This window comes from Psammomys obesus, unplaced genomic scaffold (genome assembly GCF_907164565.1).
Source record: "Psammomys obesus unplaced genomic scaffold, mPsaObe1.curated_primary_1811, whole genome shotgun sequence".
NCBI classification, from domain to species: Eukaryota; Metazoa; Chordata; class Mammalia; order Rodentia; family Muridae; genus Psammomys; species Psammomys obesus.
In genome coordinates, this window is record NW_026593286.1 from 5859291 (window position 1) to 5885476 (window position 26186).

At 47.5% G+C, this 26186-nt stretch overlaps 1 protein-coding gene across 1 annotated transcript in view; it reads right to left on the reverse strand.

Annotated features, from left to right (window-relative positions):
- Inpp5d (inositol polyphosphate-5-phosphatase D) overlaps nt 1-16400 on the reverse strand; it is a 104185-nt gene extending 87785 nt beyond the window's left edge. The window contains exons 1-2 of the mRNA XM_055617020.1: nt 16148-16400; nt 945-1008 (exon numbers count right to left, since the gene is read on the reverse strand). Coding sequence (XP_055472995.1) covers nt 945-1008; nt 16148-16281 — 198 coding nt within the window. The 5' untranslated portion in view covers nt 16282-16400. The remainder of the gene's footprint in view (nt 1-944; nt 1009-16147) is intronic.
- Nucleotides 16401-26186: the final 9786 nt, after the last annotated feature.

The following is a 26186-nucleotide window of genomic DNA, read 5'->3' on the forward strand; positions in this document are numbered from 1 at the left end:
ATGTGTCCCACACACTGGTATGGCTCGTACTATAGTCTCCGTGAACTTAGTGACACATGGACCCTCCTCTACCGAGGACACCGAGACTATCACCTCCTTCTCTCTGCACACCTCCATGTTTTCTTAAAGAAGCCAGGCCAAAAAAATGGCTTCCCTGCCTTCCCCACCACTCAGCTGCCACCTGCTGTGGTCAAACAAAGCCCTTGTGTTTGTCACACAAGCTGTATTGAGGTGGTCTGCTCAAGCATTGCTTGACGCCATTGACATTTCCTTTTTCTTTTGAAATTCAGCTGTGGCTGGCCAGATGGCTCAGTGGGTGTAAAAGGCAATTGCAGCCAAGCCTCAGGATTTGAGTTAAATCCCCAGAACCCACATGGCAGAAAGAGAACTAACTTTTGCAAGTTGACCTCTGACTCCTACATACATACCCCACAAATAAAATAAATAAATAAATAAATAAATAAATAAATAAATAAATAAATATGTTGATTTATGGCTTTGTATATTTTGTCTTTTTGCAGTGAATTCATATGCCTTGACAGATTCAGTGGGCAGAAGGGAGCCATGGGAATTTAAAGGCACCATCTCATCTAATCTTCCAGCTCTCTTGCAAGTTCACTTCCCTCAGCTGCCTCCTGGGCCACTTACATTTGCTCATCTGTGGTAGCCAAAGAAAATAATGGATCAAGGCAAAGCCACTGACTTGGCTTCCTTCATCATTGTATCCTCAGCCATGGCCACCAACAATCCCTGGCATGTGTGATTATCATCTTACGATTATTATCTATGAAGAGTCACTGTCATTCACTAAGCCCAAAATGCATAGCTTTAGAGGAAAAAGCGAAGCTCTTCTGGGTCCTCACATTGAGGCTCCTTGGGCCCTTGCTTTTCCTTCTGCTTTTTTGTGTTCTCCCAGAGCAGGCACAAGTCAGGTTGGGCCTTACCTGAACAGTGAATTTATCATCCTCATTGGGCAGAATCCTGTAAGTGTAAACGCAGTTCCGGAACCTGAAATAGATCAAAGATGACATTAGAAACCATACAGGAAAACAAAGTTTGCTTATACCAGAGGGAACATGGCTCTCTGACACAGCTTGGGGAGCTCTCGCACAAAGCCTGTAAACGTCAGGGTTGGTGGTGTTCTGAGGCAGACCTGAATCTGAAGTTTCGTAGTCCTGCATACAGCGCTGTTTTCCCATCCCTCAGCACACAAAGAGTGGCCATGGACATGCCATTTATGCCACTGCTAGATAGCTTTAGGGTATGATCTCAATGGGCCCATCATCTAGAGGGTCTTCTACACCTCTCAGCTGTTGCCTTGTCCAACAGAATGGGGCAAGAGACATGTCTGAAGAACTCAAACTCCCAGGGGCCTCAGCAAGATGGTGTCATGGTGAGTGACCCAGGTACAACCTCAAAAAGGACACATGAGCTAAGCTGAGGCTCCCCAGTATCCACCTTCTGCTGAGACCGTGTTCCCCCTCCTGGGCCTCTCCCCTTGCTTTTATGGCTTCCTTCTTCCTGCAGTGAGCTTTACCCCTTCGGATGCTGAGATTTACAGCAGGCTGGAGAGCTCTGGTTGTTTCTGTAGAGGAAGTACAAAGAGTTCCTTCTCTTTCTAGAAGCACTACATTCTTTGGCTCAAGGATCCCAGGCACTTTTTGCCTTCCTAGAATCTCTGAAGGGAAGGGCTTGTTAAAGCTGAGGACTCACATCTTGGAAGGGGCCATGGATGAGCAGTCTCCAGCCTGTTGGTATCTGGTCACATGGTGGCCATGGGAGTCAGTTGGTGGCCTCTGAAGTCCATTGGCCCCCCCAGCTGAGCCTGGAAGGCTGTGAGCAGTTTTGGGGATCATTAATTACCACCGGCTCATCCTTAAGCCTGCTAGAATGGCCTCTTCCACATCATCCTCCATTTGGGGTCCTCAAGATCAGTGAAAACTATTGCCCTATTGCCCCAAGGAAGAAGAGGCAAATTTTATCAACACCACAATGCTTCCAATCTAGAAATGAGAGTTAGGGAGGCTGGTGAAAAGTCACAGTAGTTAAGAACACTTCCTGCTCTTCCAGAGGACCTGGGTTCAATTCCCAGCATCCAAATGAAGGCCTGCAGCCAACTGTAATTCCAATTCCAAGGGATCCAGTATCCTTTTTTGGCCTCCACAGACACTGCACGCACATAGTACACATACATATATGTAGGCAACACCCACAAAATAAAAGTGAATCTTGTAAAAGTCACTTAACTCCTTCCATGGGCCACACAGTACTGCAGTTTCACATGTGTTATTATTTAACTCAACCTAAAGGTTTTCTATTGAGAGCTGAGTGCACAGTTCAGTTGGTAGTGCTTGCCTAACATTCATGAAGCCTTGAGCTCAATTCTCATTATATATCAGCCATATACAGTACTGTAACCCCAGTACTCAGGAGGTGGAAGCAAGAGGATCATATGTTCAAAGTCACTCATAGCTACATAGGGAGATGGAGGCCAGCCTGGGTTACATGAGACTGTGTTCCCAAAACCAAAAGCAACCAGATACACAAAAGACACAAAAACAAAACAACAAAAAGATTATATATTGAAAAACAAGCCATACACAGAAGATATAAAGTGAAAAATATGTACTTCCTACAGCCCATGAATTTCTTGGACTTATTTGTAAAATATTTAAACACACACACACACACACATACACACACAGAAGATTGTAACACATATCTCTTTAGACACATATAAAATCATACTGCTTATGTTGTTATAAAGTTTGCTTTCTTCATAAAATATCATCAAGGTCTTCCATGTTGTGGTGGTTGAATGAGAAATGTCCCCCATTGGCTCACCAGTTTGAATATTTGGTCCTGGTTGGTAGAACTATTTGGGAAAGATTAGGAGTTGTGGCCTTGTTGCGGGATGTGTGTCACTGGGGGTGGACGCTGAGGTTTCAAAAGGATCAGAATGTAAGTTCTCAGCTACTTGCCTGCTTCCATGTTCCCTGCCCTGATGATCTCGGGCGCTAACGCTGTGGAAACGTGAACCCTAATAAATTCTTTCTTTTATATGTTGCTTTGGTCACGGTGTCTCTTCAGAGCAATAGGGGAATAACCAAGACACACATGAGAGAGGTGGTTTTCTGGCGTTCTCAGTATTCTTCCCCGTGGATACACTGTCATGCCCTTGACCATGGGTGAGTAGTTTGAATGTTTTGCCTTCATAAGTAATGTTGCAATGAACAAACAGCTCTGCTCCTGTACTGTGTATACATGGATGACTCTTTGTCTCAGTTTCCTCATCATAAAAAGAACATGACAGCAACATCACATCTACTGGCTGCTGGTAAGACTAAATGCATTCATGCATCGAAAGCCTTTGGCTCACTACATATGTCAGTGTTTGTTGGTTATTGTGGGTAAACAAAGAACTAGATACAGTCAACTAGACAAAAAGACATAGTCATTTTACACCCATGTATGTACACACACACTTGTATGTAGCCTAGGCTGGCTTCAAACTCCTGGATAATCTTCCTGCCTCAGCCTCCCGAGTGCTGGGATTGCAGGTGTGAACCACCGTGCCTGGCTGGCATTTCATGTTTTGATAGAGACTACCAGCTGCCATCCAATGAGGCTGACATTTTTTTCTTTTTCTCCTAACGGATATGAGAGTGTCTATTTCCCCATACCCTGCTGACAGGCTTATCAGATTTCTTAATCTTTGCAAATCTGAGAGAGGAAGAACCACCACAGCTTGCCTTAATTTGCTTCTCTCTGTGAGAAAGGTTCAGCTTGTTTTTGTTCTTGGCTGTTTCTGTTTCCTTGAATCCCTTTTTATGTCTTTGTCTCAGTTTTTCTTTGCGTCATCTCGTGCTTGCTTACAAGACTCTGACCTCTGGTACCTTGGGTTTTGATATTATTTATTTCAACAATGTTTGCCAGTTATCTTCTCTAACTGTGTAATTTTACATTTGTTTCAGTATGGCCAGCCTTATAATATTTTCTCTTATGGTTTTATATTCATATACTTAAAAAATCTGGGGGCAATGCTTTTGGGAGATTTTATGACTTCGTTGCTTCATTCCCCATGGGAAAGCTTCTCTAGAGAGCTCTTCTGGCTTTAGTCCCAACTTTTTATTCCACCCCAACCTATCTCCATAGCCCAGGTTGATACCACCACCATCTGGCCCACTGTCATCTCACCCCTCAGAGATATCACAGGAACACATAGAATGCTCATAACAGGGTTTATGCAGGCCCATGGCTCCTAGCCTCAACTTTGTGCAGAGACAGGGACCGCAGAGCCAGCTCTGCCCTGCTCCAGCACCTTATCTCTCTGGAGCCCTGACACTTCCTCCTACAGATAAGCAAAGGAGGGTGGGTGAAACGGCTCTCCTAGGCTGGGGACAGCTACAAAGAAGAGCTACGAGGGCTCATAGTCAGAAAGAAAGGACACAGAGACTAAGACATGGCTGCTCCAAACGGGAAAACCCCCTTAATTTAATCAAAAAGAGCCTTCCTGGCCTTCTCAAAGGTAGTCTAAAAACTGAGACAAAGAAACAGCCCCATGCGACTGAGGCCAAAATCAGAACTGAACACAGAGGAGCACCTCAGGTGATCCTGCCTGAACACTGTCGATATCCACACAGTAGCACGATCATCACCGTTATGAAAACATTAGTCTAAAATTAAACTTCAAAGCATTCTGGGGCCCCCATAGGGAAGCTGGCCTCCCCCATTCATCAGCAGCTGTCCCGCTCCCTGGTCTTATGTGCAGTATGTGCTCACATACATATGTTTGCACATGCATGACACATATGTCCACATGTACATGCACATAATATACAGACATGCATGTATGGATGCACAACACACTTCTACAGACCTACAAAACATTACAGGCAAAATGTTGAAAGCAGGATGTGTGTAGCTCCATGGTAGAGCACTTGCCTAGCATATGAGAGGCCCTGGATTTGATCCTATGGCCCTCAGAGCTAGGGGATCGATACATTGAAAACAAAGATCCCACAGCTAAATTCTGCTTCTCCAGACCATGGTCTATACAACATAGTCCTTGCTCTTTGGGGACGACACCTCTGGCCAGTCCTTGTCAGCTCCTCTCAGTGATTTGGTAACAATATGGAGTTGCTGACACTGGCTCTCAGCTGGAACTCTTCTCTGCCACTAGGCTCTATTAGTCAAGAAAATTCCCAATATCCTTACTGGGGATCCATATCACGACAGACCTTCCTTCTATTACCAAAGGATATCCCCCATTCTTGAGGGAGGGAGGTCTGGAAATAGAATTCTGCACTGCCACCTTCCCTTAGTGCTGAGGGACAGACGTCTATCCTGAGCTGATCCTGGAGGATGTGCAGAAGTGGGAAGTTCCTTTGCTGGGGAGAGAGGTGGGTAAGGGGTGGGGGTGTCTCTGGACAATCTTTAAATTGTATGAAAAGTTGTGTTTCGCTATGAGGACAGGGCAGTCACGTGGGAGTAGGAAAGCTGGTCAAATCTGATGATCCCTGGGCAAACAATGCCCAGAAACACCTTTCATTACAGTGAGCCTCACAGAGCAGCGAAGTCTAACTTGAAAATCAGACACAAGGTTTGTCTCTCTCCATGTTCCGCGCCTGTAATTGCTTGTAAATCCCATTGTGACTCTTGCTATGTGTCACTTCTAATATCTAGAAAACTGTCTTTGCATATGCTTTCTCTAAATAAATATCTAAATATTGCACACTTCTGGGAAAGATGGGGTAGAAAACAGAGGAAAGCCTGCATTCAGAAAGCCACCTGGAGTTAGGCATTGTCCTACACACCTATAATCCCAGCAGCGTTTAGGAGCCTGAAGCCGAAGGATAGAGAATTCAAAGCCAACTACAAAGTGACCCTGTCCCCATACCCCAATAAAGAGGGAGACAAGTCATTTTGGCTAACACGGAATTAGAGAAAATGTATCTGAACCTCAGGAAGCAAGAGTGTTTATCCTGACTGCTCCAACCTAAGGAACACTGGAGTTGCAGGGCTAAAATCGACACACTGTCAAAGGCCATCACTGCTTCTTTGGGCCCCTCCAGAAGAGAGAAAATAAAAAGAGGGTTCAGCTGGCCAGCAGGTGAGAGGTGGAGCAAAAACAGAGAAACCTGCTCAGTACTAGGGATCCAAGTGGTCACTCTTGACCTAAAGTTTTAAGAAGCAAAGACATGAGAGTCAGGCCCTAGAAGGGAGCCTGCTGTCTGTCTGTCAGAGTTTATCACGTGGCCCAATACTACCTGGATCTTGTTGGTTTGGTGGGGTCTTTCATCCCTATCCCTCTTGGGTTTTTTCTTTTCCTTCTCTCTTTCTCTCTCTGTTTCTCTGTTATTATTGCTTTTTGTTTGTTTGATATAGTAATTTGGTTAGAAATAGATTGATTCTAAAAGAAGCTGTCTCTCCCAATTCTCAGTTGTCAGAAAAGAAGCATCATCAGACCCATAAAAATATATCACCACTCAAAAGAGAGTCCCACACCCAACAAATGATATAGAAGTGTTATCTCTATCTTAAACAAACTCATTGTTTCAAAACAGCATGGTGAGGCTTAGGGAGCTAGCTACATTCCCAGAACCCACATGTCCCAGTTCCTTTCTGTTGCTGTAATACAATGCCCTGACCAAAAGGTAACCCAGGGAAGAAAAGACTTGGCAGGGTATATGAGATTCTCCTTAAGGTAGATCTTTTCTTTCTCCAACAGTTGCTACTATATTACTTTAGAAATGCTGGCCACTGTAATGAGCTATGGAATTTGAGTAAGTTGTGTAAGCATTTGGAAGGAAACCCTGTGATCCTGATTTGTAGGTGATCTGAAGGCTTATTCAAAAGAGTTGAAGTTGGAGAGGTGGTTCCTTAGGTAAGAATACTTTCTGTGTAAGCATGAACACCTGAGTTTGGATTCCCAGAGCCACGTAAAAAAGCACGGTTTAGAGCCCGTCTGGTGGTGCACGTCTTGAATCCTGGAGTTTGGGAGGTGGGTACACCTCTGTGAGTTCTTAATTAGCCAGGGCTACACAGTGAGACCCTGCCTCAAAAAATTAAAAAGTCTGGGTGTGATCCCACATATATGTAACTCCAGTGCTGAGGCAGGGTGTGTGTATGTGTCAGAGACAGGAAGCTTGTGGGGCCCGGTCAGCCAGCCTAGCCCAAAAGAGCAAGCCTCAAGTTCAGTGAGAGTCTCAGTCTCAAGGAACAAGGCAGAGAGCGATGGATCAGGGTACCAGATGCCCGAGTGATGGGTCAGGATACCAGATGCCCTCCTCTGGCCTCCAGGCACATGTATGGCAAACAAAGCATGTGTGCACACACACCTGTGCCCAAGCATGGCATCACACAGACCACACATGGTAACATTTCAATAGAAAGAAAAGACAAGAGAAGCAGGTGAAAGATTAATGAGGAACGGCCAAAGCAAGGAACAGAATAAAAGATGAAAGCATAAAACTCTACCCAGGCCATCCGTTATCATGAGCCAGTCAGTAACTGTGAGGGAAATGTATCATTTACAACAGCAACAAAAACACATAGTCGCCAGCGGAGACCCAGACAAGAAATACTCAGGGCCTGTATGAGAAAATATTACACAATCAAAGAAATGACACAGTAAAACTGAATGCCACTAAATGCCAAGCTCACAGCTTACAGTAGGGTTTTCTGTCATTCCAATCAAAGTCACAACAGGAAGTTTTGTTCAAGTTGAAAAATATTTTTACCTGGTTTACCTGGAAAAACACTTGTATATAATAAATGAGAAAATCCCCAAACATTTTGTAAAATTATGGTAATGCTTTGTGTAGTAGTGTAGGGGGATAAACTTGGACAGAAAAACAACCAAGAAAGAGCTTTGTAAGATTCAGTATGTGGCAGACAAAGGAATCGTGGAGAGAAAAAAGCATACATCATTTAATAAGAGGCTGGGAAAAGATGACTACTTGAGAAAAACAAGCACAAATCTTTATCATTTGTCATCCACTAAGTCTAACAAGATTTAAGCTTTCAACGTGAACAATGAAAAAAGATACGGAAATAACAGCCATGGCTGCGGCATTTGTTTGTATAGTTAGGATGCTAAACACTTGATACATGTTATTCAGTCAACACACAACAATTCTACCGTATTGATCCTGCTATGTTTAGCTGAGGAGGCTCAGGCCTAGTGTAATTAGATAAACTTCTGAAAGTTCTTCCCTTAATCTGAGTTGATTTCCTACAAAGACCCAGTCTCAACCCTCATGGGTGGGTTTCTGCATGCAGAAGGAGTCTCTGTGCTAGAAATCCAAGGAAGAAGTCACAGAAGAAAACAAAGCTATAGATTTTGCAGATATTTATGATCCTCCCATGTCAGAGCATATAAAGCTTAAAGGCAGACCGTCATGAAAGTGTACTTAGCACAAACATGACATAGATAACTCATGCAGGCAGGTGACAAAGCTTGCAGCTTCCCGTGCAGGTGCCAGGGGTTAAACCCAGGACCTCGTGCCTACCAGGCAAGCGCTTAACTACTGGGCTATATCTCCAGCGCCACTCCACCTGCTACTGAGACAAGACCTCATGATATAGTCCATGTGGCCTGGAACTCATGACGAAAAGAAGCTAAGAGAATAGAGAGGACCATCCACAGAAGAGGATGGCCAGCAAGCCTCTCAAACAAGACCAGCAATCAACAGTAAATCAGAATGAGCATGCATCATGACCTTTCACCTTATGGCTCTGCAATTCTCTTAAAAATAACAAGATGTAGAACAGGATATTGGAAGGAGGTAGGCACGATCCAGTAACGTGCGTAACCGTTCTGCTGCAAGGCCTTCCTTGCTGCTGCCACACTTACGGCAAGACTGCCAATACTGCAAATGCCAGTCAAAGCGGCACCCATAAAGCATGAAATGTCCTGGAAGAGGGGCCTGTGCTTCCGGCAGGGGTGACGTTTAGGAAGAAATTCTAACTAGGTGGGGAAAGTTGATGTTTCTGGAAACCTCAGACCCAGTGAAAGGTGGTGCTGTGTGTGTATGCACATCTATGTGTGTAAGTGTGTAGGAGTATGTATGTGTGTGGGTGGATGTACGCATACGATGTGATGGAGATTACATATATATAAAGAGAGGAGGAGAAGACACACCACCCGATTAACAAGCCTTACTCCGGTCTCCCGGTGACTGGGCGATGATTTTGTTTGTCTTACACTTTTCCCCTTAGGCTTAGCTCATTGTGAGGCTTCCATTGAGACAGGGCCTCGCTCTGTAGGCTGGGAGGCTGGTCTGGAACTCATGGCAGTCTTCTGGCCTCGGCTTTCTGAGCGCGCAGTCGCATTGAGTTCCACCACACCCAGCCAACACCACTGTTACCGGAAAGACGACTTCAGCGTTTAGCCCCCGGTCTGTCCACCCCTACACTGCCGCGCTAGCTGCAGGGTCACGTGGGCTCTCTCTTTCTGCAGAGGTTCCTTTGGTCAGTTGGCAAAGTAAGCCCAATCTGGTGGGCTCTGGTGCTCGCTAGTGGTATGCCCCATGAAAGTGTGTTTGGGCACACGTATAAACGTGTAAATGTGTGAGAGGTCAGAGCACAATTCCTCCCTCAGATACCATCTATTATTTTTTTGAGACAGGGTCTCCCACTGGCCCGGGGCTCATCAATTCAGGTAGCCTGGCTGGCCAATGACCCCCAAAGATTCTCCTGTCTCCACCTCCTTAGTACTGGGATTACAGCATGCACCAAGTGGGTTGTGCAAGACAAGCACATGACCAATGGGGCCACCTTCCTAATCCACAAAGATGCATTTTGTGGATTTTGTAGCAGAGACAAAAAGAGCATGTGCGCTAAGTTCAGAGCAAATCTGTGGAAAAGCCAACCCCATATATTACATAGGTTCCTCCTCCCCACCTTCCTCACCCTCTCTCCCAAAGGGCAAGGGCTCACCACAGCTACCATTGTGGAGCTCTTTCCCATGGAACATTCTGTGTCCTGTCTAGCTTTTTCTCCTCTCTTCGGCATCTCCTTTACTAAGTCGGGGCTAGGGTCAGAAGGGGCCTGCCTCTTCTGTTCTTGTTCTCTTATTCTCTGTCCCCTGGGCATTCTTCTTTCTGTGTCTGTGCCCAGGCCCCTCCCTCCCTCAGGTTTCCAGGCTGTCAACCCTGGTGGCTCAGCAGCCACCAGACACTCTTGCATCACTGAAGTTCTCTTCCTGCCTCAATCGCTTTGAGCGCTTCCTCTGTGGAAGCCCCACATGACAACCTCTGTGTCTCCCAGAGGCCTCCAGGAAGTCCCGGAAGTGACACTGTCACAGCTCTCCTGTCCTGTCATGGAACTTTCTTCACAGATGGGTCCTCTCTGCTCCTCTGCTTCTGAGATATCTCTGGTTGCTTTCAGTTCATAAAACTAATGGCCAGCTGTATTTTTGCATATGCAAAGCTCATAATGGGTATACTGTGGCCTGTCTCTGGCTAGGTCTTGGGCTATTCATGTTACTCCTGTCTTTCTATCTTATCCTCACAATGATACAGCTATTCAAATGTGCAAAGACTGTATAGACAGTTCTCCAAATAAGGCATACAAATGACCCACTAGCACTGTTAACAAATTAAAACCAGAGTTAGATGCTGCTTCAAAGCCCCTAAGCTGGGTAGAATAATAAAAAGACAGCCAGATATGGTGGTGAACACATTTAGGATGTGGAAGAAGGAGGATCAGGAGTTCAAGGCCAATTTGACTATATTAGGGAGTTCGAGGCTGGCCTAGGCTACATGAGACCATAGCTCGCAAACACACAAACAGGCAAGGGGCTGGAAAGATAAGTGTTGGTAAAGTGCTTCCCTTGTAAGCCTAAGAACCCAATTTGATGCTCAAAATACACATTAAAAACCAACCAACCAACCAACCAACCAACCAACCAACCAACCAACCAACCACAGCAAAGTGGGTTTGGTGCCTCTCTCACCAGCCAGCCTAACTAACCCACATGACAAGTTCCAAGGCATTTCTCTGTCTTAGAAAGAAAGAAAAGAAAAGAAAAGAAAGAAAGAAAGAAAGAAAGAAAGAAAGAAAGAAAGAAAGAAAGAAAGAAAGAAAGATGGGCTGGTGAGATGGTTCAGAGGTAAGGGCACTAAACCTGGCTACCTGAGTTCAATCCCTGGGACCCACATTGTGGAAGAAGGGAACCAACTCCTGAGGCTGTCCTCTCACTGACACACCCAATGTGCAAATGTGTGCATGCACCAGAATACACACGCACACACATACACACAGCAGATAAAAACCAGTGGAGAAACTGGACCCTCACGCATGGCTGGTGAGAGGGTGCCACATATGAGCACAAGAGCTCAGAAGTTCCTCAAAATGCTAAACATAAAATCCACCACATGACCCAACCCTGCCTGCCTCTCAGGGCCATACCCAAGGCTACTGCAAACAGACCTCCACACAAAGGCAGCTAATGACTGTTCATAGCAGCCGTGTTCATAACAATCAAAAAGTAAAAACATTCAGAGGTGCAAAAGTCATTCAACAGGCAAATGTGGTTTGTCCACACAATGAGTTACTGCCCAGAAGATGGATGTCTGCTACAATTCAGGTAAGCTTGAAGGCGTTATGAGGAGTGAACAAAGTCAGATACAAGAAGACGTATGTCATATAATTCCACATACATAAAATGCACAAGTCAGGCAAATCCTTAGAGACAGAACGTAGATGGCTCTTTCCAGCTGTCAGGGGAAAGGGGAGCTTCAAGGAGCTGCTCATGGGTAGTGGGGTTTTTTTTAGGGATAATGAGAATGCTCTGAAATTAGACCGTGGTGTTGGTTGTATGACTATATGACTTACTAAGGCCACTAAGCCACAAACTAGCATGTGGATGGGTGACTTTACAGTGTGTCCATTAACTTCATTATGTGTGTATAAACTGAGGCGCTGTAAGCCAGTGAACTGGTCTGGCCAGCCTCACTTTGGAGCTGGGGTTCTGGGTACCTTGCCAATACAACACAAGGGCGTCTGGGCAGCTCCAGAGTTTTGCTCCTCATGACTGAATGCCCTAGTGTGAATTGGGGAACAACAGCAGAATCTTGTTGCCCCTCTGAGGCAGGGAGGCAGGGGCCTCATGTCCCAGAGAGATGGGATTGTTAAATTAAGAAGTACTTATGTCCTTACGCAGGTGAATTTAACCTATGTGGTAGGCAGAGTTGCAAAATACACCTAGGCTGGTGCCCATCCTGGGAAGATAGCTCCAGCGTGCTGGGCATGGGCAAAGATATAGTTGTTCTCTGTCATTTCACATAAATGATATAACTGAACAAGCCTTCCTGGGTCTAGCCCTCCTTCCTGGTATTGGACACAATCTTCAAGAGCCTCATTCTCAGACAAAAGCCTTTTTTCATGTCAAGTGAATTTCAGGATCCCAGGGCCTACAGCTCTGGCTTCTGCCTACGCAGGCATTTCCCTCATTTGCCTTCAACACAAGACATGGAAAACTGTACCACACAGTGTTTGCACAAAAGCCATTATCATGCTGTGGAAACCGTATAGAAACTTTAAGAGGAGGTTGGAGGAAGAGTGATGACAGCATACTCTCTCACGGCACGGTCCATGCCCTGACCCCTCTGCTAGGCACTCCCACCCTCACAAGCCCCTTCTCTGCCGTTATTCTCTTCCCACCAAAGAACAAGTGCAGTGCAGCCCTCACCGCGCTCTCCGTTAGTCCTGAAAACCAGCCCTGTTTTACCACCTGTGGCAGGCTTGGGGCCTGATCCCCTACCTGTGGCTGGTCAAAGGATTTCATCCAAGTGACCAGAATGCCTTCTCCGAGGGCAGTTTTGGTGGTAAACGTCCTGTGCTTTCCCCCCTTTCTCTCTGCACTGCCAGAGCTACTAAGTCCAGGGCTATCTGGCATTCTGTCTGTCCCCGGGATGGAGCCTCACTCTACCATCAGCCCTGCATGCACTATGAAAGGCCACATGCTGAGGGAATCCCTCACACGTCTGGCTGGACCCAAAGCAGCCACAGTCTTTCACCCCAGAGTGGTTTCAGGGGAAATGCCACTCACGTGGACAGTAGCCGGCTTGACCTAGTTGACTTTGGGCTCTGTCTAGGCCTGGTCAGCTCCTTCAGAAAGACCAGGTTGTATCCAAGGGCTGGGCCATCATTCAGATGCTTCCTGTGCAGCTTCGGCAAAAAAAAAAAAAAAAAAAAAAAAAAAAAAAGCTGCCTGGCTAAGCCACAGACCCTGCATAGCCTGAGCTACCTCCAGAAGTATTATCTTCCCTGCAACATACAGTCCTGGGCAGCTTTGTTGTCCCCACTCAAGAGCCTCATAGTCCCTTATAAGGCCATACCTGGCCAATATCCCGCCCAGGGCCCACAGGCTCCCTAGGGCATAGCTGACTCACCTCGGAGGGACTGAGTAGGACCAAGTGACGGTGACACAGGCCCTATTTAGAAGAGCTCACATTCCCTTTCAAGGAAGGCAGACTAACCATACTAACAAATTCTCCCCAGGTCCAGTGCTCTCGGACCCCAGTGTAACTCCAGGCTCCCTTAGACCAATGTTCTCTGAGTGACCGAGAAGAGGTTAAAGTCTTCTTGCTTGGTAGTAGGTGACAACATGGACCTCTCTCAAGGAAGTGAAGGTCAGGGTGTGGGGTAAATGTGTGCTCTTTTGTCACATGGGTGGTTCTGAGTTGCAATCTTGTCTGTTTTTACCCCCCTCTCCCCGGTTGTGTCTAGTCAAATCTCCTAGCAGGAAGGCCCTCCTGACAATGCTTTGCTCTTCCCAGAGTGCCAAACACGCCTAAGACACAGGCTCGGGGCCCCTGCTGCTGTTGTCCCTTCAGTCGCAAGGGACATGGATGAAGCTACAGCTGCAGGGTCACTAAGTCCTGACCTACAGCTGGGTGACCCAGAGTACACACAGACTGGCTGGTGTCCAGGAAGACAGCGCACATGTCAAATCTATTATTCCTGAAACTGAAGAGAACTCTCCTGCCCTGTACCCTACCTCTACCCTGTATCCCATTGCCACTTTGTAGTTCCACCTCTGCCCTCTACCCTGACACAGTCCTGAGACTGCTGGCTTGATCTTCTCTGGCAGGAGCTTGGACTCTAGCCAGGGCACATGGTGAGGGGACAGGGGATGAGGTGGGCGGGGCTCCGTCATCCACAGGGAACAGGGAAAGTAAGGATGTGAAGTTTGTTTTTTCAGGAAGTCTCTTTGCATTAAAGGGCCGGCTTCTAACACTTTTTCAAATTAAAAAAGTATGCTTTTCCTGCAATTTCTTTTTCTTTTCTTTCTTTCTTTCTTTCTTTCTTTCTTTCTTTCTTTCTTTCTTTTTTTTTTTTGGCATGAGAGGATGCTTTATTCTGTATGCTGAGGTTGTGGTAGTCAGTCATTTAGTTTGAAAATCTCCTTCTCACCTTGGCTTTGCAGGAACTTAAGACAGCTGAGGCAGAGGAGACAGGTAGCAGAAGAAAGGCAACATAGAGAGCTGTCTGCCTAAAGGTCCTGCAAGAGAGACCCCTTAGGCTCCTTCTGTTCTGACTGCAGCCTTCCAGATGCTTTGAGTCAGAGAACCCACACCATGATGCACATTGGTAGCCAATGCACACCACAGTCTTTCAGCTCGTAACCAACTCCCAACAGAATCGCCCCTGGCCTAAAGCCCACTGAGGTGTAAAAATGTAACTGGGCCAACGGAGTTAGGTTGAGCTTGAAAGATACTGAAAAGTACCTTCCTGCCCCTCTTTAGGGCCCCCCACTGGTAGATCCCCAAGGGATGGTGCTTTGGGTAGGTCCAGGCCACCTGCAGTGCTTCTCCTGAGACATGTTGGTGGGTGTGCAGGAAGCTGGCTGCTAACTCCACCCGCATAAGACGGTCAGCCAGCCATGAGCCTGCGCTGGTGTCTAGTGTACCCCCCAACTCTGTGAACACCCCAGCTCTTGCTTGCATCTGCATCCACCGACATGCCTGGCTTGATGGTGGCAGAAGCAGGAGGGCAGCACAAGCTGGTGGTCTCTGGGAGCAAATGACCTTAGCCTTGGCTGTTATTGGTCCCTAACCTATCCAAGCCTCCTAGTCCTCATCTGCAGGTCCAGGTGCTCATAGGACCTACACCCCCTGTTATCTTGAAGATGAAACCAGCCAACAAATGCCTAGCACAGCAAGTCCCAACATGAGTCAGAGCTCAGAACTGTCTGTGGTCAGTCACCCACTTCCCTCCCGAATGAAGATAGGAGGGCCCTGGCTGCTCTGAAAGATCTTTCAGTCCAGGGACACTCTATCAGATGCTACCTGCGCTGTTCAAGTAGACACACCCTTCCTGGCTGTGTTCCTGCCCTCCTCCAGCCTGAAGCTGGGACACGGTTAGAGCACTGGGCTGTGGGGCTAAGGACCTTCCTCAAACATGAGACAGATGGGGTGCTTAAAGGGAACCTTCAGTGAGTGGCTGTTTCCTCCATTGTGGATAGCCAGCACACTCAGCAACATCCTCACGCTGGGCTGTTGGGGGACCTGGGACAGAGACCCAGGTGGATGAGGACATTGCAAGGAGGGGCAGACACCCACTCAAAGAGCAGCTCCGTGGCTTCCTGTGTCCTTGAACCCTGGAATAAAACCTTCTGGGCCAGGAGTCCTTTCCTGATTAAATGCTCCCCAGACTCAGCTCCCCAAATAGAATTAGCTCCAAGACCTCAGCTGGGTGGAAGAAGAGATCCCTGTTGCCACTGCCGCCATTCACTGGGTCCCTGACTGACTCGTGTGCTGACCCAAGATCTTTCCAATGCACCCTCCACCAGAGAGGCCCGAGTTTCTTCCTGGCTCAGAGCAGGACCCCAGCGAGGCCCCTGGCACCACAGGTCCCGGGGGAGGAGGGGGCTGCAGTGTGGGGCAGGCCCAGAGTGACTCAGAGAGCCCTAGCACCACACAAGCCTGTCATGACACGGCTCCCAGGACTCCAAAGCCAAGGTCCAAAGTGGGCCTCAGAGGCTGCCAACCTCTACCCTCCCACGGGTAACAAAGTGGCAGCCAGTTCCCATCATCCTGTGACATAAAACTAACGCAACCGATGACAGGGGTTCCCCTTTGGATCCACCCTCCAGGGGTTCCTGGATCTGACAGTCGGGAGGAGATGGGGTACTCACAGCACGCAGAGCGCGTAGGCCCGGGGGATGGACTCGCTGGCACGCACAAGGAAGCTCCCGTCCTTGCCGGCCCTGGAAAGTAGCTCCTCTGCCTTGGAGCGGGTGATGTTGCCATGGTTCCACCCAGGGACCATGGCAGGCACGGGCCTCCTGGGCTGGGTCAGCAGCCACTCCCAGGACAGACGCTCCAACAGAGCAGCAGTTAAGGGCCCTCGGCTGAGACCTGCCGCCCGCCCGTGGCCTCTCAGAAGTCGCCTTTGCTGCTACTACCAGCTTAACTGACAGACTTCCTGTTTCAGGCGCTCAGAGAGGGAGAGGAAACTGAGCTGCAGAGAACTTCCTCATTATAGAAACCAAGTTGGGGAGGGGGGGCGTCATCTACCTTCCCACCCAGCCCAGCCACCAGCTGCCTGCCCCACCCTCTCACTCACTGGCTCTCAATTTCCCCTGAATCCGACGCCACCTCCAGAAGCTTCATTATCAGCCGGGGTTCCGCATGAGGAAGGCATAGACTCTCTTTGCTTCAGGTTTCATGGCTGACTTCGGAAGTGTGGCCCAGCTTCGGTGAATGGGCCAAAGGAGAACGGCTGTTCAGAAACCTTTGCCGATATCCACAAAGGCAGTCCGAAGGCTTTCCCTCTCTGCACCACCCAGCACACTTGTGATGGCTAGCTTTAACTGTCAACTTGACACAACCTGGAATTACCTGGAAAGAGGGTCTGGATGAGGGATTGTCCACACCGATTTGGCATGTGGGCACATCTGTGGACGGTTGTCTTCATGAAGTTAATTGATGTCAGGAGACACAGCCTCCTGTGGGCACCATTATTCTCCAGCTAAGACAGGCTGGGTTGATCCATCTGGACTTTGGTTGTGCACCTGTGGAAAAGCTCATGGACGGACTTACATGTCCCCATGGGGAAAGCTGGACATTTGGATGATATATGTTATTGAGTCCTACACTGTAGCAGTCAGGCCAGTCAGGCTATTCCCTCTGTGGCCAGACATGGTCACATTTTGCTAACCCCTCAAAGGTCACCTTTAGTACCAGATGAGTTCTGCAGGCTCTAAGGTAGCCACTGTCCCTTGCACCACAGAGCTGGGTAACCTCATTCCTCAGGCCAGGCCCACCGAGGAGAAAATGGAAAGTGTTGGCTTCTGGCACTCCTTCATCTGAACCTTGTCACAGCAGATGTGACAGCAGACCTGAGCCAGGCACCTCCTCCCTACCCCCACCCTCATACACACTATAAAGCTTGGCTGAGCTTCTTATTGTTCTCCACCTCAGTTTCTTCTTCTTCTTCAGCCTACAAGGTGTGGTTCCAAAAGGAGCTCCAGTGCGTGGAAGGCCTGGGAGCTGTACTGACTTCACCCACAGCAGGAGCCCTGGGGCCTATAGGGCACAGCTGGTGAGAAATGCCAGAGTGGGCAAAACACTCTCCTAATCAAAGGTCCCTCCAACCCGGTCCTGAGTCAGAGGGAGGGGACACGGTGGTGATGAGAGCTCATTTCCATATTTCCAAACTTTGCCATCTGGGCACTGAGGGTGCTAACTCTAATGCTGTGGAGACCTCTCATGTTCACAGTACCTCATGACCCCCTTCTTAGGAAATCTCTGCCAACTGAGTCATTGACCTTATCCCCGGAGCTTCCAGACCCCATATCAAGGGTCCAGATCTATCATCATCACACTTTCAGTCTCTTTGTGCCTTGATCAACCCAGCTGTGCCCAAACATCAGCATCCAGGGCTGTCCCACTGATAGGTAAGTCCCCTTTGCACCTCTCGGTATCCTTCCTGTTGTGGTTAATTTTGACTGCCAACTTTATTAGACTAAAAAACACTTAGGAAAGCAGTAAAGCACACTTCTGGGAGTGTCTGCCAGAGCATTTCCAGAGACAATTATGTCACACAGACTCTGATCAAATCACAGAGCGATCCCTTGATGAATTCATGCTATTGTGTTATTGGTAGAAGGTGAAAGGTGAGGCCTAGTTGGAGGAAGTAGGTCACTGGGGGTGTGTGTGTGCCCTTGAGGGTTCTCTGTTGCCCCAGTCCCTCCCTGGATCCCTTTTGTCTGTTTTCTGTGCAACATAAAAAGTTCCTCCAAAACAGTTCCACTGTCATGATGTAGACTGCTTAGCCCCTCCCCATACCTGCCACAGTGATGGGCTGACCCTTTTGGGATGAAAGCCAAGCAAAATCCTCTCTCTTTTAAGTTATACCAGATATTGTCACAGTGATAAAAGGTTTGATTAATGTAACATCCCACTTCTTGGGCCTTCATTACCACTAGATTTGTGTCGTTATTTTGAGACAGGGTCTTTCTCTGTGGCCTTGCTATGGAGATCAGGCTAGCCTTGAACTCACAGAGACCTCCCTGTCTCTGCCTCCTGGGATTAAAGGTGTGTGCTACCATGCCTGGCTAATGTGCACATATGAAAAATTTTCATGATGCTCTGCTTTACGTCCCCCAAAAGGGCCAAGTACCAGCCCTGGTGTTTTATCGTTGTCTGATACATGGTCCTGGCTGATTCTGTTTCCACTGAGCACTAAGGGTAGCAGCTGCTTCATTCACAGCATCACAGCTCTGCAGAATCCGAGACCACAAGGCCTAGCACCATGCCTCTCTGCCAGTTATGTTCATCCCCACACTGGTGGTTCATTCACTCCCTGCAATACGGCTTCCAGTGACTCCTGCTGACATGTGCCTTTGCTTTGTTCATGACCATAATGTCCAGCTTGCCTACAGCATGCAGGAAAATAACAATAACTCATTTACCTTTGTACAAGACAGAGGCTTGTTAGATGTTCCAGGCCGACCTTGAACTCTTATCCTTCTGCTCCCACTTCCCGGGTGCTGGGATTTTGCTTTCTTGAACTGTTGAACTTACTGTTCTGAATTTTGTAAGTTGAATGGAGGACAGCATATTGCCCCGTCATATTCTCTTGACATTTTAGGTTATTATCGCTCCACTCCTACATGGTGATCCTTCTCAAAGGTGACTACATCCCAGCCCACAGGTCCTTCTACCCAGGAGGGCAGCCCCACTTGTCCGAAATGTTCACTACACATCTGGCACGACTTCACGGCAACCTGGCGGATGCAGCAATGCAGCCAGGATGGGGGGCCAGGAGAGATGCTGACTGGAGGAGCCCGTGTACATAGTACATCCAATTCCCAGCTGCTATTGGAGAAGGCTGCCTGACCCAGGATGTGAATCTCCAGAGGGAAGGAATAGCTATCTGGATCATGGTGGCAGGTACCCAGAGGTTAAAGGGCACTTGATACCACCTCTGCTACACTTGGTATTTAGGGTCACACAGAGAAATGACCTGTTCCCCGGGCTATATCTGAAAGCCAAGTATGACTTTGTTGGTATGAGTCTCTGTGCTCTTTCAGGCAATTTGTTAACCTCTCATATGGGGCAGGGCTTTGGATAGTAGTGTCTGAGGGAGAAAAGTAAGATTGAGACTCACATGGTCACTGGCCCAGTTATGGTACCCTTGCTAGCTATGGCCAGTGTCTGGGCACTGGAGGGAGGCTTGGAAATTTTCTGGGAAGTCAGGTTAGTGACAGCAATAAGGTGGTCTGGTAGGCCTCTGACTTGGGCACTGGGCCACCTCTATGGCTCATGGAGGAATAGAGAGAGCTGTGTTAGAGGAGCCAGCTCCCAGGGCAGGTGCCAGGTATCACAGATTCTGTGTCTGAAGCCCCAGGAAGGGCAGCATACAGGAGCAGGCTGGGTCTCTTCATTGTGAAAAGCTATAAGAGAGGTCAATGGGGACACAATCACCCTACCTGCCCACAGGTCCTTCCACCAGGACAGAATGGACTTTGAGGCTGAGAAGGGAAAGTTGTTAAGCAATGCATTATTGCCTCAGCATGTAATATATACAGATCTCATCATTTTCTTCAGTTCTGAGACGTGAGCTTGGGCCTCACATATGCTAGGGAAGCACTCTACCACCACACTACAGTATGAATCTACGTAACTATCAATACATCTATTAGATGAGATAATTGATAGGTGGAGAAACAGGAGAAAAACCACGAAGTCTCAGCTGTAGGGATGGGACTTGGTGGAGATCAAGAACTAAGGCAATTGAGGCCACACCACACATGACCAGACAAACATGTATCGATCTTCAAATTTCCCTTCCTCTCCTGTGTCCACCAATCCCTTTTCCTGTTCTTGTGGGCTTCTCTGCTACTCCAGCCTGGGAAGACAAATGCATATCACTTACTAGAGCCTCTACTGGGCAGGGAGCATGAATACACACTACATTACTAAATGCAAAGAAGGTTATAATTATATTAGCCAACTTGACTCACAGTGGTTCCCAGAGATTTGCTCAAATATTGCTCCAGATGTCCCTGTGAAGGCATGTTAAAAGACAAGATTAGCATTTAAATCAGTAGACTTTGAGTAAAGCAGATCATTCTCCCTGCTGTGGGTTGGCCTCATCTAAAGGATTGAAGGCTTTGAGAGAGAAAAAATGACTTCTTCCAAAGAGGAGGGCATCTGCCAGTGAGTGCCTTCACATTCTAACTGCAGCATCCTCTCTTGCCTGATAGGTTTGGGCTTGTCTCCTGAGTTACTGGAGAGCCAATATCTGTCTGTCTGTCTGTCTGTCTGTCTGTCCATCTATTCTTCAATCATCTATCTGTCTAATACAATGGTTCTCAACCTTCCTAATGCTGTGATCCTTTAATACAGTATGTTGTGCTGACACCCAACCATAAAATAATGTCATTGCTACTACATAGCTCTAATTCTGCTACTGTTATGAATTGTAATGTAAATATCTGATATGCAGGACATCTGATGTGTGACCCCTGTGAAACGGTCATTTGACCCCTAAAGGGGATCATGACCCACAGTTTGAGGATTGCTGATCTAATAGATATGTATAAGGACCAAAGTTCAATGACCAGTACAGGGAAAAAACCTAATCAGATCCACATGTACTCCATGTTGACACAGTAAAGCATTGCTTAATATATTCTAAGAAAGACATTGTCTGGCCACAGTGAACATCGTGAAGTGTCTTTACACAAACCTAGATGGAGCAGCTTGCTACACATCTGAGCTGACAGCCTTTTTCTTTTGTCTCCGGGTTTCATAGCAGGAAATAGGTGATGGTTAACGTCTAGCGTCGACTTGATGTAATTTTGATACATTTGGGGGACAAACCCTGGGAATGCCTGTGGAGGTGAGATTCCAGAGAGATCTACTTGAAGGGGCGTCTTGGCTACTCTTCTCTCACTGTGATAAAGCACCATGACTAACGCAACTTCCAAAAGGTAGCATCTAATTGGGAGCTTGCTTAGAGCTTCAGAGATTTAGTCCATGATCGTTATGGTGAAGAGCTTGGTAGTCGGCAGACAATGCTGGAGCAGTGCCTAAGAGTTTGTATCTGAAAAAAAAAAAAAAGAGTTTGTATCTGACTCACAGGAGAGAGAGAGAGAGGGAGAGAGGAGAGAGAGAGGACAGTGAGAGAGTCTTCTGAATGTCACTTCCAGTGACATACCTCCTCCAACGAGGATACACCTCCTAATCCTCCCCAAACAGTTCCACCTACTGGAGACCAAACTCTCAAACATATGAGCCTATGGGTACTGTTACCATTGAAACCACCACAGCGGGAAGGCTCACTCTGAATGTGGGCACCACCGTTCCAGTTCTTTGATTTAAGACAGAATAAAAAGGAGACAACAAAGGGAACCGGCAGTCTTCTCTCTGCTTCCTGTGGAACAGGGATCAGAGGTTTCCTGCTCCTGCACCCTAGGCCATGGCCTGCTCCCCACCATGAGGGACTGTTTCCCTTCATATATGAGCTGACATAAATCTATTCTTCCGTTGGTCTTTCAGTTGCTTTTTATCAGGTGCTTGTCACAGCCACTAGGGCGAGGGCTGCTGCACAAGGCAAGGCAGCAGGAGGTGGAGCCGGCAGGTCACATTGTATTCGCAGTCAGGGAGTGGAGAGAAATGCCCCCCAGGCTCCCTCCCTTTCACGGTTTTCATTCAGTCCAGGACCCCAGTCTCTGGGACAGTGTCACACACTTGGGGGGACTCTTCCGAAACCCCGCTCACACAAACCCCGCTCACACACCTGTTCAAGGCTGTGTTTCCCAGGTGATTCCAAATCCAACCAAGCTGACAATGGAAACGAACCACCGCAGTGTGCAACCTGGGCCTCCACCAATAATGAACTTCTCATCTCCCAGTGGCACAACCGGCATCTTTGTCACCTATGCTTTTGCACACTTGGGCATCATCAATGGTTCCTTCAGCTAGATCATAGGCACAACCTTGCTCATTGTCTGCGTTTGCTGGCCATTGGAGACCACTTACAGCAACGGCCTTGTCTCCACGGCCTGGACGTTGGCCCCTGCTTTTGAATCACCATTGCTGGGTGGAGCACAGAGGTCTTTCAGACCATTAGGCTCTGGTGATAAATGCTCATCACCTCTGTACTTCCAGGCTCCGCTGCTGGCACCTTCCTTTACTATCTCCCAACTGCCTGCAGTCTGGAGCAGCCCCACCCGCTTCAAGCAGGGGACCATGAGGCTGGCTCATGGGAAGCACAAGGACCGAATTTGATCGGCAGCTGCCATCTCCCACCTCCGTTTCCCTGGGCCATCCACCGACTATTCACGGCCCACTACCCGGAAGTCTCCCAAGAGGCTTCAATCTTCCTGTCTGCCCTACATTATGGTCAGCTCCCTTCCAATTTTCCAGGACCCTTCTCGTTAGGGTGTGATGGGACAGCATTCTGTGTCTCCCAAAGGGAGACTGGAAAGAGGTACATGTGTCTGATTTCTCAGATATTCAAAGCAAGAGTCCAGACCCCCAAAGGGGCTTGACAGTTTGGAAGGTCCACTGGAAAGGTTGAGGATGTGACAGTTTCAAAGACTCTCATGGAGAAGACCCGGGTATGTGTGTTTTAAGCAGAGCTCGTGGACAGCTGCACTTTCTATTAAGTGGGTCCCCAGGCTTTAGGTGGGAAGGCAGGCATAGCTCAGGTCTGGAGAGCTGTTCCCTGAGAAGGAGCTAAGTGACAATTTTTGTTCTAATGTATCGAGGAAGGTGAAGCCCCGGCCATGTTTTTTCTTTTGCTTGAGATGGGGTCTCACTCTGTAACTCCTACTGGCCTGGAACCATGTGCCCAGGCTGGCTTTGAACTCATGATGATTTTCCTGATTTTCCATGATCAGTCTCCCAAGTGCTGAGATTACAGGTGCACAACACCATTCCAAGCTAGTGTTTAAGAAATATGTATAGCGGATGTTACAGTCTTAGGAATGGGGGTAGGAAGACTTTTTGTTTGTTTGCTTGTTTGGGAAACAAAGTTACACTGAGTAGCCCAGGCTGGCCTTCAACTTGTGGCTATCCTCCACCCTCAGCTTCCTGAATGCTGACCAGGCTTGAGCTGCCACACCCACCCAGAGAGACTCTACTTGAAAATAAGGTCTTTCCTCTTCCTGTCTTCCACGCAACAATGCATTCTTTTACTTTATATTTTAACATGATAAAATGTGTCTAAGATGTATTTTTAAAGCTCTTCAATTGTACGACAACACAAAATTACTCTCTTTATGTCTTTATTTTGGAAGTTGTGCTTTTTGCTTAAAAAAAAATTTTTTTTTTTTTCAGGAAAACCAGGCACAAATGAATGCATTAGCCTCGGACTCTATAGGCTGGTAGCAGCGGTACTGCTTCTATCAAACGCCACATCTCGCCACCATGTCCACATTCTCCAGGGGACCCTCTTTCCAGAAACAGGCTCATGAAGCTCGCCTGCTCTTTCTGCCCTCGTGGTAGATTGGCTTTGGGGCAGATAAGGCACATGAACATTCTTGTTTGAGAGTGACAAACTTTCCACTGCTGAGTTCAGGTGCTAAGCCCTCTGCTGTGGGTTTCCTTATGATTTTTTTCTTTTAAAGTTTTGTTGTTATTATTATTATTATTTGTTTATTGAGACAGAGTTTCTTTTGTAGTCCAGGCTGGCCTCACACCCAGAGATCCATCTGCCTCTGCCTCCTGAGTGCTGGGATTAAAGGTGTGCACCACCACCACACAGCTCTTTTTTTTCTTATACCTCTTTCAATCCTTCAGCTGTGGGGCAGGGCCCATTCTTGGTGGTCTGCTCAGAGATACCTGCAGGAGCTTCTCAGAGCCAGCCTTGTCCACTTCCTGCTACAGTGTCCATGGTCTGCTGAGCTTTGCCATCTTTTTTGTCTTGATAAACTCCTTTGAAGTTGTGGGTGATGCTTTCAAGTAGCCTCCAGATTCCATACACAGAGCCCTTGGTGACATCACTCCAGCCTGAGCAAGGTTCTAGATGTGATCATACAAGTTGCAAGCCTAGAATTGTGTCAGAGTCTTGCCATCACTGTCCTCAACTGTAGCAGTCACTTGAGCTGAGCTCCTTGCCCAGGGAGTAGGATTTAAAAGCTGTCTCATGGCTGCATCAAAGTCCATTGCAACACTGTGACAGAATACCTGACAGGAGCACTTGAAGGATGAAGGTTTTGTCAATTAATTAGCTTAGTTAATTAAATTAGTAAACAATAATTAAATTAATTAACTGATCAATTAATTTAGAGTATAGTATATTATGGTGGAGGAGGCAGGGCTGGGTGTACTTAAGTCCATACTGTTTGCTACATCCTGATGGACAAAGCAGAGAGTTTGCCACCTGTAACCTGCTGGCCCATGTCCATTTCCACCACCTGTCAGAACAATGCCACCAACAGGGGACCAGCTGAACCCGTGGAGGACATTTCACAATCACACTGCGACAGAGGCCAGACCACTACTTTATTGCTGGGTCGAGATCCCCGAGTTCAAGGAGGAATGTTTACCAATAACCCTGAAAGGAGTGGTGTTTGCCAGCCAGTACTTCTCCACCTCTCTGGCTTGCCAAGTTGGGAGGCATCTTGTCAGTGTTGCTGAGTCACTTGGGACTCCTCACTCGCCTGTAGGACACTGGCTGTGTGTGCTTATTAATATATTAGAAGGCTCTGAGGCACTTACCTGGCCAGAACTCAGAGGACTCAACTTGAAGCTTGATATAATACCTCTAAGCGAGTGATCTGTTCTGTCTGTGAAAACCTCTAGGCTTGGCACCGACTTGGCCTCTTAGGGATGAAAAGTCCTTTCACACATCTGTCTCTCCTAGAGCTGGGATGCTTCACCTACATTCAACCCGTGCTCTAGTGAGTAGTTTTCCACCGCAAGCAGCTGATGCAAAGTTCCACACAGTTCAGCTGCTGAAATACCCTTATGTGGCGAGTGACTGTAATGTGTGGCAATATCACCAGTGACACTCCGGAAGGTGTCTCCCGACACAATAACAGAGCTAAATCTTTTCCTTATTCCCGGCAATGTCATGGGTGTTCTGATGGCGTAGGGTGGTGCTCCATTCGCTTGTCTGGGGATGCGGCCAGTGACGACAATTCACCGTATAGTGGGCTGTATAAAATCATAGCGATGCAGTCATACACAGAACAACATATTTGTTTATTTATTTGACTTTGGTCTTGCTATGTAGCCTAGGCTGGCCTCGAGCATGAAACCCTTCTGCCTTAGCCACTGTCCTAAGAGCTGGTGTTATAGGCGTGTGACAAAACTATTATAACGACAAAGAATATTTTGTAATGATAATAAACAGCTATGTTACCGGCTTCATATTTACCACACAATATGCTTCACCACTATTGTGTGTTGTGCTTCTACCTTTAAAAAGCATCTTGATATCATTTTCTCTCATGCCAGATTGAATCTTGTACTATTTTGTCCATGTGATCTTCAGGGTACCAGGGTCCATCACACACCTGCCCAGGCGGCAGGCCACGCCTTCTAGGTCCATGGAGCTTCACTTTCATTATGGATCTGCATTAACTTCTTCCAAGTCAGAGATCAAGGATACTCTGAGGAAGATGGTACCCCTGGTTGTGAGCTCCCTTCCCATCCAGTCCCCCCTTTCCTGTCTATATACTCTTCTTCCCCATCTCTCTCTCTCCACTCAGT